This window comes from Aulonocara sp. 'chitande type north' Nkhata Bay, linkage group LG3 (genome assembly GCF_057382095.1).
Source record: "Aulonocara sp. 'chitande type north' Nkhata Bay isolate Kocher_YH1m ecotype deep benthic linkage group LG3, A_spYH_male_GT1.1, whole genome shotgun sequence".
NCBI classification, from domain to species: Eukaryota; Metazoa; Chordata; class Actinopteri; order Cichliformes; family Cichlidae; genus Aulonocara; species Aulonocara sp. 'chitande type north' Nkhata Bay.
Genome location: NC_141346.1, coordinates 39,319,735 through 39,338,292, shown reverse-complemented (window position 1 = coordinate 39,338,292; position 18,558 = coordinate 39,319,735). Strand labels below are relative to the sequence as shown.

The 18,558-nt window shown below is 38.3% G+C and overlaps 1 protein-coding gene across 1 annotated transcript in view; it reads right to left on the bottom strand.

Annotated features, from left to right (window-relative positions):
• The window catches only part of LOC147335625 (basement membrane-specific heparan sulfate proteoglycan core protein-like), a 46,088-nt gene that overhangs the window by 26,937 nt on the left and 593 nt on the right, over positions 1–18,558 (bottom strand). Inside the window, exons 2-6 of the mRNA XM_086286094.1 lie at positions 16,403–16,684; positions 15,955–16,254; positions 13,397–13,585; positions 1,435–1,698; positions 94–375 (exon numbers count right to left, since the gene is read on the bottom strand). Coding sequence (XP_086142220.1) covers positions 94–375; positions 1,435–1,698; positions 13,397–13,585; positions 15,955–16,254; positions 16,403–16,684 — 1,317 coding nt within the window. The remainder of the gene's footprint in view (positions 1–93; positions 376–1,434; positions 1,699–13,396; positions 13,586–15,954; positions 16,255–16,402; positions 16,685–18,558) is intronic.

Genomic DNA, 18,558 nt, shown 5'->3' with positions numbered 1-18,558 from the left:
AAACCTTGAGGTTTGTTGAAAGACAAAGTATTTTGTTGTGTTCTTCGATGAAACATTGTGCAAAATAAATTTAAATGAGTGAATCCCACTTACATAATACAGTCAATGTGATGTTGTCACTCCACTCCGTCCAGGACAAGTCTCTTTTGCCCCGGCAGCTGTATCTTCCACCATCAGACTCAGTAGCACTGCTGATTGTGTATTCTCTGGATGTTGGAGGTGTGTTTAACTTTGCTGCTCTCCATTCATACGTCCAATGAGCTCCTTCACCTCCATGAATCTCACATCTGACAGTGACTGTCTCACCTCTGTATATCACACCGCTATATATCTGAGTCCCGGATGGCTGCAGGGTCACAGTAGGCTCAGGAGGAGCTGTTTAAATAAAAAATATATGATTAGGAGATTGACTTGTGAGTTTGATTTGAAAATCAATAGCAGAATTATACAAATATCAAATCATCATTAAAGCTGTCCTGGGGGTTTTTTTTGCTCTTGTTAATGGTAGTCGTAATTTTGCATTCTGGTGAAAATTTCCCTTGAAAATCAACTTTCAGGAGGTTTGTTTAAAAAAACACACACAGGTAATTTGATGATATTTAGAATCTACCAGAGTGAATGAAAACAAACATACAAATAATCCTGAAATGAGGGAAACTGAGTTTTCTGTTCCACAAAGAGAGTTAACTCTTTGTGTAGACAGCTCTCTGTGTTTTGCTCTTAAAGTTGTGTTTATAAATCTGTGGAGTTATCAAAACATTGGTTCCATATAGAAAAGTTGTTTCTGTGGCTGGTTGTGATTTCATGTCAGGGCTCAGCCCATTACAGAGGACAAAACAGTAATATAGTTGAGTTCTGTACGGTCTGCAGTTATTCAACTGATTTTTTCCAAAGCCAGTAAAGAGACTGTTTCAGTCATCTGTGTGTGAAGAAATAAAAACATGTAAACGAGTGTCTGTGTCTTTAAATGATCACGTGTCTTTATCTCATCATGAAATAAATTATTTTGTGATAAGATAAACAAGTGGCTTCATTTGTTTTCTATTTTCTACTTTTTTGAATTCTATTTTGTTGTTATTGTCTTGAAACTTTCCAGCAGAGAAGAAGCTGATGGCAGCATGTGTTCAGCCGAGGAGAGAGTTTAGCTGCAGGACGTCAGCTCTCATTCAATTTTGAAATAGTGGTGAAAACTGTGTGTTTGCAGCCACAGACATGAAGAAACTGGGACAATTACATTTGCATTTATTTTTTTCATGTAAGAAACAATTTGTTTTCTCGTTTTTACCCTGAGTGATTACTTAATATTAACATAATAACATTAAAAGCTGTTGTGCATGACTTTAGATATCAAACTAAAAAAAGAAACGCACAGTACTGTGGAAATTATTTTGCAATCTTTTTGGAATTAAAATGAGAGAAATGTGTCCAACTTACCTATTACTCTCAATGTGATGACATCACTCGACTCTGTCCAGGAGGAGCTTCTTCCACCTAAGCAGCTGTATTCTCCACTGTCAGACTCAGTAACTGTAATTTTGTGTTCATTAGATGTTGGAGGTGTGTTTAACTTGTCTGGACTCCATTCATACGTCCACTGAGCTGCTTCACCTCCATGAATCTCACATCTGACAGTGACTGTCTCACCGCTGTATATCTGAGGCCAGAATGGCTCCACAGTCACAGTGGGCTTAATGGGAACTGGTCACATAACAATGATCCAGTTAGGAGAAGAGAAACATTAGAGTAGAGTCACAACAAAACAGCCAGCAGTTGTTAAAGTACAAACAACTTCAGTTTTTAAATTAGTTTCCAATCATTAAAACATAATGATTGGTGCATAAAACGTTCACCGGATAGATTTATGCACAGATTTATGCTAATACACAGTCAGTAGATGAAGCTCGTTTTGATACAAGGCCTTGGGAAATAGAAACGCTGATGGTGTCACAGCACCCTCTGGTAGAAACAAAATAAAATAAAATAATAAAATAATATAACATAAACAGAATTATAGAAATCTAAAATCATTGTAAACATCTGTCCTGGCTTTATTGCTATTGTTAATGGGAATCATAATTTTGTATTCTAGTGACAATTTGACTTGAAAATCAACAAAAACAAGTTTTGTTTTCATTGAGGACGCACTGAGCCTAAAAATTATTAATTTGACATATTTAGTTTTCTGAGTACTGGTTTGAACAGTGATTCCCTCCATAATTTGGAGAAGGCCATTTTAAACTTGGAAAAAATATCTAAACTCATCAGTTTCCTGAATGACGAATGAATCGCTTTTAGTTTGTGTTTCTTCTCCTTCCTCAGCAGGTGTAGATGTCTCTATCAGATATAGAGATTGCACTTAGAGCTCAAAGAGATGATCTCATTGTCAGATGTTTTTTTTCTGAAATCAGATTCTCTCTGCACAGTCCATCAGAGGTCAGAGTCACACTGCCCCCTGCTGGTGTGCTGTCAGCTGTCAGAGTGGCCTTGATTTTAAGTTTTGTAAGTTAGAAAAATATGAGGCTGTTATTGTGATCCTTTTAGTGGAAGAAGAAGAAACCCACAACATCTGCCACACAGATGTTCCAGCTGCAGTTTTCGGCATAACGGCATTATAAGTAACGACGTAACAAACAGACGGTTGAAGCTGTCTTCAGCTTACGGCATCTTATATCAGTTGCACGCGAGTTTTAAGATGTGAGAGATTTGTGACGTTTAGCGTGTTTGGAGCGTGTAGTTAGTGTTGTCTTGTGTAGTTAGTGTGTAGTGTTGTGGATAGTTTTGTGTTGTGTGTGAGAACAATGAGGCGACTGCTGTCTCCAGGTAGAAAACAGGAGTGATACACCTGCTGCTGTCAGACCTGCAGGTATCAGGCTGTGATGTTCTCCTTTATAGTGGACAGAAATTATTTTTTTGGAGTGGCACAAATAATTTGTGGCATCTTATTGAATAAAGAACAGCTGATTATTCTGTAAATAGTTTGAAATGACTGGGAGCAGGTGAGCCTGGTTTCTATTGACACAACCACCACCAGCAGAATAACGTCACTCAAATGAGTGAGTAATACGCCACCTGGTGGTTTGTTCTGAGCGTGAGAAAAAGCCTGAGCCTGTAAGCCTGAGCGCAGGGTTTATGAACCCTCTACTTATAGAAAACTCTCCAAATTCACTTGTGGATCTGTCACAGCAGAAGTGCAATCTTGTGAATCATAACTGTGATCTGTTAGCATTAACTAATAAACACGCATGAAAAGGAAATCAGTCAGTTTCAAGGAAACAAACTCTAGTAAATGTAAAGTTTGTGTAGCAGCTGAAACATTTCCTCACATGGTTGCACTCTTGATATGATCATTTTAGTATTTTAACCAATAAATGCAGTGGAGTGTGAGCTGTATCATATACAATATTTTGTCCCTCAGGTTATTCCTGAAATATAGTTTGTTTCAAGTTTGTTATATGACGGGTCACATTTATTCATCCCGTAAGTAAATGATTCTACAGTATTGCTCAGCAAATACACTTCTTCCTGGTCTGTTAATGTGAAACTCCGCTATCTGTGGTTAAATAGCGGAAGTGCCAAGTAATGGCTAGAGCTCCGTGTCTGTGATAGTTCTGCATCTGCTGCTCTTGAGATGGGATAAAGTGTAAGTTTGGGCAGATGATGGATTGTTTCTACATATTAGTGCTCTGTCCTTCTTGTGGGTCTGTGAAGTTTGTTACATTACTACTGTAAGCTAACTGTTAGTGCTTTGTTTTGCCTGTTAGCATAAAACATGTCAGCATGTGGTATTTGTATTTACGTCACTTGACAGGCTTTGTCCATTTATTGTTAATGTTGTGATCTTGCATTGGTCATGTGACATTTGTGCATCTACACTGAGATTAAATGTACCTGCTCTGCTTTGTTGTTACAGTTTTACAGACTGAAAGTGGTACAAATGGTACATCAGTAAAAGCTCTGAAGAACGCCACAGTCTCCACATGGAGCGCTTACTGAAGCCATTTATGTTTAACTGCACAGGCTGAATAGAAGCATTGAGTCTGTGCAGAAGATAACATGTAAACACAGGGAGGATATTATTGAGCACATTATAGGAGATAACAGCTACATATATGAACAGGAAGAAAATAATCATTTCTTACCTTCAGCATTTCCACAGATGACAGTACTGAGCACTAAAATAATGAATAAAACCTCATCAGACATTATACAACTGACAAGATCAAAAACAATATAAAGTAAGACTTTCTAAAGATACATTTCCAGATGAACAGTAATCACCAAATTTCTGTGCTTCTGTTTGTCAAACAGGCTCAAACATAATAACTCAAACTGTTGTAACACAGTGTGTAACTATAAGTGATGCAAAAAGCAGCAGTGTATCAAACATTTAAACACTATAAGAATCACAAGTCTGCTTTGTTCCAGCTCTCAGGTAAACAGGTTAAAGCAGTGACTCACTGTAATTCTCACAGATCAGAAACATTTTCATTAATCGCTGCCGTTCAAACAATGCCAGACGTGTACTTACAGAAAAAGCCCATCATGCAGAGCAAAGAGTGCCCCATCGTCACATCCAGCCGGCTGCACTCTGATCCTCAGATAATCAAACAGTTTTAGTTTGCAGATAAAGAGAAGTTGTGTTTAATATAGATACAACAAGAGTTTTTCTACAGGCTCTTATTCTGATTGGTCTCTCTGTGCTTCCTGCCATTACACACAAAACTCAAACAGCTCCTGTAGCTTTGACCGCAGCAGTTGGTTGACATGTTTATATTTCCTGTCCACTGCAAACATAGAAGCTTGTTTCTTGTGTTGTGTTGTTTCCTTTTTCTATAATATATAAAGCTGTTCTGTTGCTTCATGTCAGGACATTTCTTTTGCCCGTTTGGGGTATTTTTTGGGTGCAATATCCACTAATATTTGTATCCTGGCAGGTTTCTGCAGACTGGGAGTCACTGAGAGTGAATATACCAAAACAGCTTTTCTACTTTGGTGCCTGTATTTTCACTAAAGCCTTTTTAAATAATTTTTCTCCTTTTAATTGTTTAACTGCTGAATTAAAATTAAATTCTTACTTTAGGCTGCATTAAAATATGTTTATTTTATTTGACTCTTAGCTGAAACATCATCATGCAGTACTATAGTGAAAAGGCTCCTTTGACCTCAGACCTGTGAAAGTTTCCACCTTGTGGTTAAATTCTGGTTTTAAGTTTTGTGGAGACCCAAACACAGGAAATGACTCAGTGTGTGGCTGAAGTGAGACTAAAGACCTTTATGTTTCACCAACTAAAGAACAATTAAATTCATAGATAAATTCAAAGTTATATTTATTATCTGTTATCATTTCAAAGTAAAGCAGGAACTCATTTATTCTGCAGACTGTTCTTTGTCTTGCTTTGACATGTATGTGCAGATGCACACTGACCTCAGCCTCTGACTACATGTAAACACAATAAAATAAAACAAACTGATGTGAAACAATGATTGAAACACTGTAATAATGATGTTTGTGTTGAACACCACATGTTACCAACCAAGATCATGTGATTGTGTCCAGAGTCAGTTCAAAAAGCAGACCCACATATCCAGAGCAGGACTCAGAGTACCAAACAAAGGTGACCTTTATTATGAAGCTGATAGTTTCAGGCCTTGATGGTAACAAATGAAGAAAGGTCACAAAAGTGTCAACTTACACCCTCCAGTCAACATAAATAAATAACTGAGACTTAAACACTGTGTGATTCCACAAATGTTAATCTGTCCAAATGATTCAGTGATGTGTAGACTAATAGATCAGAAGATACTGTGGTGTATTACCTACAACATGACTGTAGACGGATGTTTTTTTTCTGTGTATCTAATGTTATAATAATTATTCCTGATAGACTTTTGCCCTTATTTTTACTCATGTTGCCATAGTAACTTTAAATCGTAAAAGTCTACTGAGAAAATGCACAAAGCATCGCAACAAACCACATGTTGCTTCATTGTGTTAAACAGTTCACTTATAACTCGAGCAAACTTCCACTTCCTCTTTACATTTACTGAAGTTTGCTAACAAGAGTAAGTAACCACACCAGACACCACATCCACACCAGAGTTTTTGAAGTGTTTTAGAGCGGTGGTTTGATGTGGATGATTGTTTGTCCTTGTATATTATTTGCATGTGATCACAGCCCTGGGCCCTGTCCTCAGCTTGTGACGGGTCCCTGGACTCTGGGAGGGTCGGCTGCCCGTTGCCTCTGGTTCTCAGAAGCTCTCCTCATGGGGTCTCTGTCTTCCTTCTGCTCTCTTTCAGGTGCTGTTTGTTTTCTGTATCGCTACCTCTTTTTTCTCTTTCTCTCTCTTTCCTTCTCTTTCGTTCTTCTAATTTCTTCTTCCTAGTCTGGACCTCCCCACCTGTCAGCTCTGGCACTGTTACAGTAAAGATGTGTAATCTTTTTTTTTTTCTTTTACTTTAATACCTGCAAATAGTTAATGTAGCAGTTAAAGCACAGTTTCTATAGTAAATGTTCTTCCTCATTTTAACTCTGCAGGCTGATGAAGGAAACAACAAAAGATCATTGAGGTTTGTTTCAGTGCAGAGATGGTGCAGATAAGACTGCAGCTCCGTGTGAACTTGCAGTTAAACAAATAACAATGTTTACACAATATTTTCCATCATTTTGAGAAGTGATCCTTCCTGTCACAGTCTGATCTACAGGTCAGAGTTTAAACACTTTCTGCATATGTTCATGGTCTCAATCATTAAAGTTTCACATCTTACTGACATGTTAATATTCTAAAGCAGCGGTCCCCAACCTTTTTTGCGCCACGGACCGGTTTATGCCCGACAATATTTTTATGGACCGGCCTTTAAGGTGTCGTGGATAAATACAACAAAATAAAACTAGTACCGGTACCGAAAAAAAGAAGATTTATTCATAACACACGTGAAAAGACCAAGGAAAACTGAGTAAATGATAAAAAACGATAACAAAATAACGCTGAAAACCGATAAAAACCCTGAAAACCATACATTTCACACCTGAGCCTCAACTCTCGCGGCCCGGTACCAAACGACTCACGGACCGGTACCGGTCCGAGGCCCGGGGGTTGGGGACCGCTGGTCTAAAGTATTGTCCTCATCAGGGTATGAAGAGGACAATAAAGTGCAGTGTGCTTTAGGACCTTATGTTTGCTGGATACTGATGGCTTAAAATAAGAGATTGCTACACACAAAACTGTTGTTTCAAACCACAGGCTGCATTTCCTCTTTTCTATGTGGCCCAGTCGAATATGAGGCCGTTCAGTGGATTAAAAATAAACCTGTGGCAGAACAGAGAGTAACCACCAAGAACCCTTCACACACATGTGGACACTGTAGCTGCCGCCCTGTGTGTCGGCATTATTCTGTATTGTCATGTTTGCAGTTTGATGAATTTATAGATAGAGTTAGAAGAATATATATATATTTTTCTTATTTTAAACATTTAAATATAACTGAAATAACAAGAGAAAAAAGAAAAAACAAAACGTAAAAATCATCAAGTTTTCATGTAAATATCTATGTCTACAGAATGTGTGTGCTCGAAAAGGAGTAGGATGAAGTTTACACTTTTAATAATAGTTTGCATTTATATAGCGCTTTTCAGGACCCCTCAAAGCGCTTTACAATTCCACTATTCATTCACTCTCACATTCACACACTGGTGGAGTCAGCTACAGTTGTAGCCACAGCTGCCCTGGGGCAGACTGACAGAAGCCAGGCTGCCATATTGCGCCATCAGCCCCTCTGGCCATCACCAGTAGGCGGTAGGTGAAGTGTCTTGCCCAAGGACACAACGACCGAGACTGTCTGAGCCGGGGCTCGAACCGGCAACCTTCCAGTTACAAGACGAACACCCAACTCTTGAGCCACGATCGCCCTTTTCCTGTTCCTAGCCTCTTATCTCAAATGTAATTGCTTACAGATCCATAGCTAGAATTCAACATTATTTGATCCATACATGTTTAACTATGTACAAGTCTAACACATGAACATACACAAATAAAACCATTTGCAGCATGTAAACCAAAACAACAACAAACGACATTTTTACATAAACTAAGCATCCTGTGTTTAACATCTGCTTAATCTCTGAGCTTATTTTATGTGACAAACACCTTAATAAACACTTTGGTTAAGCTTTGGTTACTCTGGCATTGATCCATCAGAATGAGGACACAATGAGACAACTCAGTCACTGAGAGGAAGATTTCCTATATTCATGCAATTTATATTATTAGGCAATTGTGTGAATTTTTGTACTGATGTACTTGTCTTGATTTCATCTGTACAGGTGTTCCACACACTAACTCCTCTGACTGTCATGCTGTGATATTTTACATTTGTCCTTACTATTGGCTTGCTGAACATAAGGATTCCTCTCATGAGTATTTGGTCTTACATGGAACAAGTTCTGAATTTGTGGGGCAAAGATTTATTTGCTGATTTTGTACATTGTTTGCACAGTTCTGAGGTCAACCAAATCTTTAAATTTGAGAATATTTAATTTGATAAAAAGTGGATTTAATGGTTCTCTTGAACTAGTTTTATTTCTTATGCTTATTGCTCTTTTTTGCAGAATCTATATTGGATGGGTGTGTGTTTTATACGTCTTTCCCCACACTTCCACACAGTATGTCATGTACAGCAGTATAATGGAACAATAGATAATATAATGATGTTTGATTGATGAGGTCCTTAACCTTGTAGAGAATTGCCAGAGACTTTGATATTTTGCCTTTGATATAAGTAATGTGGTGAATCCAGCATAGTTTGTGATGTATTATCACACCGAGGAATTTTATTTCAGATACTCTGTCTAATTCAATGTTATTTATTGTCAGTTTACTATCGGTAGAATATGTGCGATTCCCAAATATTATGAATTTTGTTTTACTCAGGTTCAATGTTAATTTATTAAGGTCAAACCAGGTCTTCAGATTATTTAATTCATTTTATAGTTCATTCAGATGTTGCTCCAAGTTACTTCCACAGCACAGTAAGTTTGTATCATCTGCAAATAATATTACTTTCAAAGAGTTTGAAATTGCACATATCTCATTAATGCACAATATGAAAAGCAGCGGCCCCAAAACTGATCCTTGGGGAACCTCACACACAATTTTGGCATTTATGGCATTTATTTATGTATTTATTTATTTTTACAGTTTTTAAAGTAACTGTTAACCCATGATAATGCCACCCCTCTGATTCCATATGTACATAGTTTGTTAAGTAAAAGGTTGTGATCAACTGTATCAAATACTTTCTTTAAATCTAAAAAAACCTCTGACAGCATATTCTTTGTTTTCAAAACAGTGTTTACTCCATTACTTAACTCCATTAAGGCAAGCGTTGTGGTCCTTTTGGGTCTAAATCAATATTGCTCTTCATATAGCACATTATATGACTTTATCACCAAAAACAATCTATTGTAAAATATTTTTTCCAGTATCTTAGAGAACTGCAGTAGTAGAGAAATGGGACGATATTGGAACTACTTTTGCAATTTTCATCATATCAGGAAATAAACCACTTTGTAATGACAGATTACAAATGTAGGTAAATAGTTTCACAATACATCCAATAATATCTTTAATTAAGTCCATATCAATGCCATCACAGTCAGTTCATTTCTTGAAGTTAAAGGATGTAACTGCATCAATAATTTCCTCTTCATCTACTCCCCTCATAAACATTGAGTTCGCTACATTAATAGTTTTAATTTTAGGAGGGTTTCCAGTTTTTAAAATTTCTTTTGCCAAGCCAGGACCAACATTAAGAAAAAGGTCATTAAAACATTTGCATTTTTTTATGTCACTGGTGTCTTTGCGACAAAATTAATATAAATTTAATCCTGTCAGACAGGACAGGATTGGAAGGTTGATGGTTCGCTCCAGTCTGTGTGCCAAATAGCCTTGGGGAAGATACTAACCCCAAGCTGCTCTCTGATCCATCTGCTGAAGTGTGAATATGTGATAGAAAGCAAGTAAATAGAAAAAAGTGCTTGGGTAAATTGGGCAAGTTGTGTAACGCGCTTTGAGTGCTCAGAATAAAAAAGTGCAGTATAAGAACCAAACCATTTATCAGACATTCCTCAGAGGTTCCTCACACCTCGATGCTCTTCCTGGTTGTGTTGTTTTGTCTTTCTCCAGGTCTTTCCCTGCAGGATGGTGGCCCTCTCTTTTTTTATGCCCACTTCTGCATCACTTATTCTCTGGTGTAGTAGAGAAACATATAATCAGTAGTCAGGGAGTGAATGTTAGTTACAGATGATCTTACACACCACCTCAACATAGTATAGTATAGTTTGTATAGGTGTATAGGTTAGCTTGTAAGCCTCTGTATACACACACAAACAACAACAAAGTAAAGAATCAACAGCATAATGTAGTGTTTGGGATTTCTGAGGTTCAGCAGTGCTGGGAATAGTGGGAGAGTTACTGGGAGGTGCTTGGGTAACAAAAGGCCATGCACAGGTGTAGTTGGCCTCTTTGTCTTAGTTTTGTTGTGTTAATGAAGCTACGTTTCTCCTCACAAATCAGCTCTGAGCCTGAAGGACTGAAAAGAAACCATTTAAACTTTCACAGCTGCAGAAAAAGATTCAGTGACTTTGTGATTATTTCCTTATTTTCCAACAAAGATCCGAAGTTCAAACTTGTGGCTTCAGACATTTTCACGTATCTCAATTCTGTTAAGGAGAGATGCTGACACCATGTGGACAAATGCTATTATTGCTGGTTTGTGGGTTACAAATGTTTTTATCATGGCAAACCATATAAGTAATAGTAATACTGTTTCAGTGTAGAAATATCTGTGTGTCCGTTATTCCAATAAGTGTTTTTATTCATCATTTCTATGAGGAAAAGAAGAAGGGAAAATGTTTCGACATTAAAGTGGCAAATTTGTGAGAAAAAAGTGGCCCTTTAGTGCCGAACTGCCATCGCCTGCAGTACAGTAACTGATACCCAATGTCTCATTTACAACAGAGACCTGTTTCAGACAAACATATTTAAATTACAACATCAGCATGTTTGTGATATCAGTGTTGTGACCTGTAGATTGTATAATTCAGAAGTGATATGCTCACTCATACAAACAATCACAGACTTTTTTCATGTCTTTAATCCTGTAAGGAGACAAAAGTGATCCAGAGGAAATGTTTTAAGCGCACTGACATCTGCTGCATCAGCAGTAAGATTATTTCTAAATTGGTGAACCCAAAATCTTCAAGATTTAAGGCGAGGATTGTTTCGAAGGTTTAACTGGTGCAAAAGGTCTAAACTCAAGATAAGATTGGGAGATTTGTTAACATATATTTGATTATTTTATTTTTTTAACCTTTTCCTCTATAACATTATTTTTGCTTTTATTTAGGCCAGAAACAAAAGTAGGCTAAATAATTAAATTTGAAAGAGAGATTATTTTGAAGTAAGAAAGTTTAAAAAAAAATCACAAACAAAAAAAAAAAATCACACTTTTAACACTTTTATTTAAAAAAAAAAGAAAGAAAGTAAGATCGATTTAAAAACAAATTGCTATGGTTACTGCAGGATGCTGCCTTTAAGTTTGCTTAGAGGTGTGAAAAACAAAACAAACACCAAAGAACAAAAATGTCAGCTCTTTCAAACAACAAGGATTTTATTTCTCACCGTTTTACTGACAACAAACTGTATTTATATAATTTATTAGGCAAGAAAATTTAAACAGAAACAAAGTCAAGCAGTAAATAAATGTTGTTATGAATAAAAAAAGCCACATTCTTCTTTTTCCAAATATTAGATAAAACCGTAAAGAGTGGAGTGTGTTGTAACACATATTTAAAGTGTTGCAGTCATATGTTTCTAATCCAGCTCATTACCAAAACTGTCTTTGAATAATTTTACAGAGAGCAGCGGAAAAACAGAACAACACAACCAAAGATTTTACAAAAACATCAGATGATGTCAGGAAACAGACCAGTTTACTGCTGTTTAGTATAATAGTATAATACTGTATAGGGAAAATTATGAATGCATAGTTGTTATTAGGACTGTCACAAATGATTATTTTTATAGTCGACTAGTCACCGATTATTTTTTTGATTAGTCGACTATTCAGATCATGCACCCACTGGACGTAAAACGTACAGCTTATTGCACCAGCAGCATCTGCTTTCATATAACTATCACTAGCTTACAGCTTGAAGTGTTTAAGGTATGTGCTCACTATAAAAAAGACGAGATGATAGTTCATTAAACTTTTAATTAAATTTGCAGATTGTGTCGGTGGATTTTAATAAACTCAGCCGTCTGCTCTTTGCTCCCTAAAATATAACACTACACTGGAGTAAATTCTCGATCATGTCACACTTCTGTTTAATCAGTTTTCTGTTTGACGTTTATTTCACTGTGTGAAAACTATAACTGAAGGAAACGGTTTCCAGGGCCTAATCCGTGGATCGACTTCCTCCGAGGCATGGACGTCTATCAGCAGAGAATGTACCTTCACCTATCAGCAGAGAATGTCCCTTAGTCTGTAACACAGTCAAATATATTCTCAAGCAACATTCAAGCATGCCATTCAGCGTGTTAGTACGAGCTCGGGAGCAGCTTGGGAGAACAAGAAAACAGAGACTGCTTCAGGTTGTCTTCCCAAATTGACTCAACTTTATTCACAAGTACAACAGTTTATATAGAGGGTAAAATTCATGAGACAGCAGACATCAGTTTAAACCAGTACAGACCAAGATAAGGGAGCGTCTTCCTGCCCTTGGGTGAAGAAGCATCCTTTGTGTAGTTTATCAGTTCAGCTACAATTGTGATTATCTCAGCGACATATTTTCAAGGCACAAAATAAAGAGTTCTTACATTAGTGAATTCTGAAACAAACCATCTGGCCTTCAACAGGCGTCTCCTAAGAGATTAAGAAACTAATGTAGCTGAGGGAGTGATCTCTGTGGTATTTCAACCTTGTACCAGCCTGTGATTCTCACACATCAATTCTTGGGTCAAAGAGAAAAACACTGAAACAAAGGGGCCTTATTGAATGACAGAGTTTTCCTGCATAATGTCACTATAAAACAATATCCAGTAAATGCTACCATGGTACTAAAATACCTAACAATAACTTTAAACTCTGCTAAACCGATCTACTCAGGCACAAGAAAAAAGCCAAATAATAACATTTTTAAGCTATCTAAGTTATCTAAACCGGTGAACCGTGGGCGATATGCCAGGGGACACAGCCTGACGGGACACGTCCACAGACAGGGGAGCAGCAAGAGTGAACTCGCGAACGAGACACTTGTAGGCAGCCAGGAGGTTTCAGCTCACTGAGTGAGTCCCTGCTGGCCGCGTAAACCTGCGGCACGTAGGCAATACCCCTCACATGGAGCCGGCACTGCAGGCTGGAAAACATTCACTTGCCGCCTGTGTCCCAGGGGAACACAGTCTGCAACAGCACAGCTGCTGAAAGTGTAGGGCCGAGGTAGGGAGGTCACCCGAAGGGTCCAGCCCCAGAGCTGCGAAACACCCCGTGCCTTCTGCAGACTGGGAAGGGGACTGGTGGCCAAGCCCGCTGAAGGCCAAGCAGGGACTCAACACAAAGGTCTGGCGAACCACGGGCAATATGCCAGGAGATGACATCTTAAAGAAGTGTCTACACGCCACGACCATGCACCCCGTACATATGGAATATGCAACGGAGTGGAAAGATAGTCTCGATATGATGGAGAACTTCTGTTGTGAGCTGAGAAAAGAAGGGTTTCTATAATCTGCTGCAGTGTTTGAATGAATGGAAGAATCCAGCTCTGACCTCACATGACTGTGGAAATGTTTGCTGCAAAAGTCTGCAGCTACAAACACTGAAAACCTGCCTGGATATCAGCATAAGGACGTGTGTGAGGGGTTACTGGCTGCCCAACATGCCTGTCCCACCTGCGGCTTCCTGTTGAAGAACAATAAAGTATATTTTAAAAGTATTGTTTCCCCTTGATGTAAAGTGAAGTTCTGTTTTGTGTGTTTGAGTCTTTACAGAAATTGTGTAAAGTTAACTGTACCTTACAGACTTTGTTTAGAAGGCGCAGACAGACTTTGTATCTGTGTGGAGGAGGAAATCACCTGGTTTTACTTTCATGTAAATATCTGGTCTCAGACATACACACATCTTATCATTTGTAACGTGTTTCGTGTTTTACAGATTTTTTACGCAAAACATGTGAAGCTGAAGCACTTCTCTATCTTCTTCTGTATCAGTAAAAAATCATTAACACCTCACCTGGGATACTTGAAACAATGGTGTGTTTTGTACGGTGATGCTGTTACTCGACTATATGAAACTGACCGACAGTGACTTGAAAAAGTATTCATACCCTTTGAACGTTTACACATTTTGTTACCTTAAAACCACAAACTTAAATGTTTTTTTATTGGGATGTGATAGAACACAAATAGTGCAGAACTGTAAAGTGGTATGAAAATGATAAATCGTTTTCAAAATTTATGTAAATAAAAATCTGAAAAGTGTGGAGTGCATTTGTTTTCAGCACCCCCTGCGTCAATACTTTGTAGAGCCACCTTTTGCTGCACTTACAGCTGCAAGTCTTTCAGGGTTTGTCTTTACCAGCGTTGCACATCTAGAGACTGAAATGTTTGTCAACTCTTTGTTGCAAAATGGCTCAAGCTCAGACGGACTGTGAACAGCAATTTTTCAAGTCTTGCCACAGATGCTCAATGGGATTTAGGTCTGGACTTTGACTGGGCCATTCTAACACAAGACTATTCTTTAATCTAAACCAGGGGTCGGCTGGTGTCCTGCAGGTTTTAGATATCACCCTGGGCAGGGCTCTAGACTAACTTTTTGCCATGGGCGTACCGGTACGCCTAACTTTAAAAAGTTAGGCGTACCGGCACAAAAGTTAGGCGCACACAAATTTTATAATAATTTATAAAATATAATGTGTTTTTCTGGATACACTGTGCTTTTTCAGCATTCAAAGATTGATGACACCATGTCAGAGCACTGGCTATGAATTTCAGAAGGATCAGGCCTTAACTTAACAGAAAAGTTAGCAATAGTTCTTTTCCTATTACAGCTACATCCACTTCTGTCGTGCCTAGGCTGCTCACTAGGGCTGGGTATCATCACTGATTTCTATAATCCATTCGATTCCGGTGTTCAAAGTCCCGATTCGATTCAACTTAGCCTCAGACAGTCAGAAATGTTATAATTCTGATCATTTATCAGTACTGACTTCATCAGAATTGTGAACATCACAGCAGATGCCTTTGTGTGAAAGTAACTGAGAATAAAACACAGAAAAACATGAAGGAGATTTTCCTGGTCTGGCTTTTTATAGCAGATAACCTTAAAAATATTCTACAATGTTCTGCATATAAAGTTTAAATTTCTTCAGTATTGAACAACAGAAAAAAATAGGCTTATGGATCCACGTGTACGGGGTACGACCCCCCTTGGTCGTGGCGTGTGGATATTTCTTTAAGACACTCTGGCACGCCCGGCTACGCCCCACAGCAAAAGTATAAAACAGCTGTGCAGACGTGACACCGGTGATCGTTTGATCAGAAGGCGTCTCCGAGTGGACTCACGGTGGAGAGATAGTCCCTCACTAAGAGAACCAAGGTTACACCGTAACCGTACGGTCTGCGCTTGGGTTCGTCCAGCGTGACAGTGCTACTGGAAACTGAATTTCTGGAAGGAACCAGATTAATAGGTTCATCTAATCTAATCTAAAAGAAAACAAGGAAATTAAGTTTGGTTTGATCACAGAGAGAAAGGAAAATATTCAGTTCAGTTCTTCTTTTTGGGAGTTTTAATTTATACAGAGATAAATGGTTGTCATGGAAACGAGATTTTAATGGTCTAAATCTTGGAGAATAAAAATGAGCTAACATGAGGTCATTGAAAGGACAGAGAAACAAACTGACCTGCAGACCAGACAAACTTTGGTTGACTGTGATCAGTGTGATACTCTGGGTCTCCTCTTCCAGCTCTGCACACATATCCTGCTGTGTGTGTCTGTCCATGAATGATGTAGGAGTCCTGTGCAGTCCCACTGCCATCAGGTAGCAGCTCATAACTGGAGGATTTCTCTGATAGATCAGGAACAGCTTTATACCAGTAGAAGCTCCATCCTGCAGACGGATGTTCAACCTCACAGTTCAGAGTTACTGAGGCTCCAGGACTCAGCCATGATGGAGACACAGTGAGGACAGGACGGGGTTCATCTGTTCAACAAAGATTTTCTCTCAGTGAACATGTAGTACAGTCTCTGAACAGTGAGCTCAGTTTATACAAAGAATAATAATCTCAGTCTATATGAACAGAAACACATTTTACAAAGTGTTCAAACAGCTTAAAGCAAATATGACTTACTGTCAGAAACTGTCAGTGTGACTGAATCACTCCACTCTGTTGTTTCATGCTGTGAACTTTTCATTCTGCCCTTACAGCGATAGTTTCCACTGTTCAATGATGAAGCAGAAATAATCCTGAATTCATTTTGATTTGGAGGTTTTCTGATGCTGTTTGCTTCCCACTCATAATCCCACTCAGTGTCTCCTCCATGGATCTCACATCTGACAGTGATCGTCTCTCCTCTGTATATCTCAGACCAGTTTGGATACAGAGTCACAACAGGCCTGATTGAGACTGTTACTGTTCAAGAAAGTACAATAAAAACACGTGAATGACAAAAGGTTCAATTACCATCAGATGTAGTGCTTTGTGGGAAGTTCAAGTTTGAGCTCACCAGTTGTGTCAATCCAAACTGGCTGACTGTCCTCTGTGTAGTAAACTGCTTCACTTCTTCACTTCTTCCTCCTCTGCAGCTGTAGAGTCCTCCCTCTGAGACACTGATTTGTCCATTTGATAGAAAAACCAGAGCAGGTCAGGGTCACACTGCCCCCTACTGGAACAGCTGTGTTATCAGCTCTCAGTTCAGCCTTTGGTTTCGCTGCAGTTTAGTTTAGAACAAGAACATAAAAGTAAAAATGACTGAATCAGAACAATTTAAAGGACCGGGTGGAAATATGTAAATGATCAAATATCATGAAACCTTAATGGTGAAGCTGTAAAAAACTGTTAAACAAAATACTCTGAAATACTGTTTTGATCAACAGTATGTTTTTAATATTTACTTATTTGCATTTGCAAAATTACAAAGCCTCATATATTACGTCCACTGAGCTCCTTCACCTCCCTGAATCTCACATCTGACTGTCTCACCGCTGTGTATCTGAGGCTAGATGTGTCGCAGGGTCACAGTGGGCTTAATGTGAACTGTTCATATAAGAATGATCCAGTTAGGAAACAAACAGAAACATAAAAACTGCTGTTTATAACATAAGAGTAGAGCGACTGCAAAACAGCTGATTCACAGACAAACAGTTTGAAGACGCAACATAAAAAAGTCACAACATAACAATTTATAAGTTCAAGCATTTAGTAAAATGTATCAGTATTTACTTTGTACAATTATCTTTATTTATATTAAAAATATAACAGATTCGTTGGAATACATCTGCTTCACTTTATGAACTTTGAGGTGAACAAGCATATCAGTGTGAATAAACTGAAAAATAAATCAAAAAACTTTCGATTTTCAAAGGATTTTTTTCTTGAATCAACATGAAGAGAAACTGCGACTTATTTTATTTTGTTGTTGTTGTTGTTTTTACCAAAATATGTTATTTTTGAAGCTCCAATAAATTCATGAAAAGGCTTGAATAATTTTTGCTTGTTTGACCTTCTGTTTTGTTTTTTCCTTCCAGAATTAGATGGGCTCTTGAAGAGTGCAAGGTCAACCTTGAATCACACAATTTTAAAGGATCCACAACAAACTCAAGAAGTTCTAATATTTTGCTTTTTGAGATGCCTAAAATCAAAGAGATCAAGTTCTTTAAAAGTAATCAAAAAAATTGAATTAAATTCTAAATGATCCTGGGGGCCAGTTAAAGGATGGGAATGATGTCTCTCCATCTCTTTCTTTGAGTTAAAAGCTGAAGCTGGGAGCTGATTTCTGTATCGTCTGCAGTGATTCAACTGATTTTTGTTAAGGCAAGTAAAGAGCCTGTTGCATCAATTTGGGTATGAAGAAATGAAAGCACGTAAAATAGTGTCTGTGTATTTAGATGTTAAAATAGATCTCTGGTGTCAGCCAGAGGAGCCGATGGCGCGATATGGCAGCCTCGCTTCTGTCAGTGTAGCTGTGGCTACTGTTGAGCGTGTGCTTCCACAGGCCCCGCTAGTTTAGAGACTTATTCCTCATGAAGAACGAAAACAAGACAGAACATCTTCAACCGGTCTTTTACTCGCTAACGAGGAAAGACTTGGTCAGAACCAGGCTGTGAAGCTAAATGCTCCTCACCTGTCTCCAGACCAACTCCTTCAAAGAGCAGCTCTCCTTGCAGCTATTTATTGACAAACTGTTACAATACACAACACAACATAAGCACCTCCCACCGTAAAACCCCCCCGGTTACAAAAGACAAGGCACTGTGTGTGTGTGTGTGTGTGTGTGTGTGTGTGTG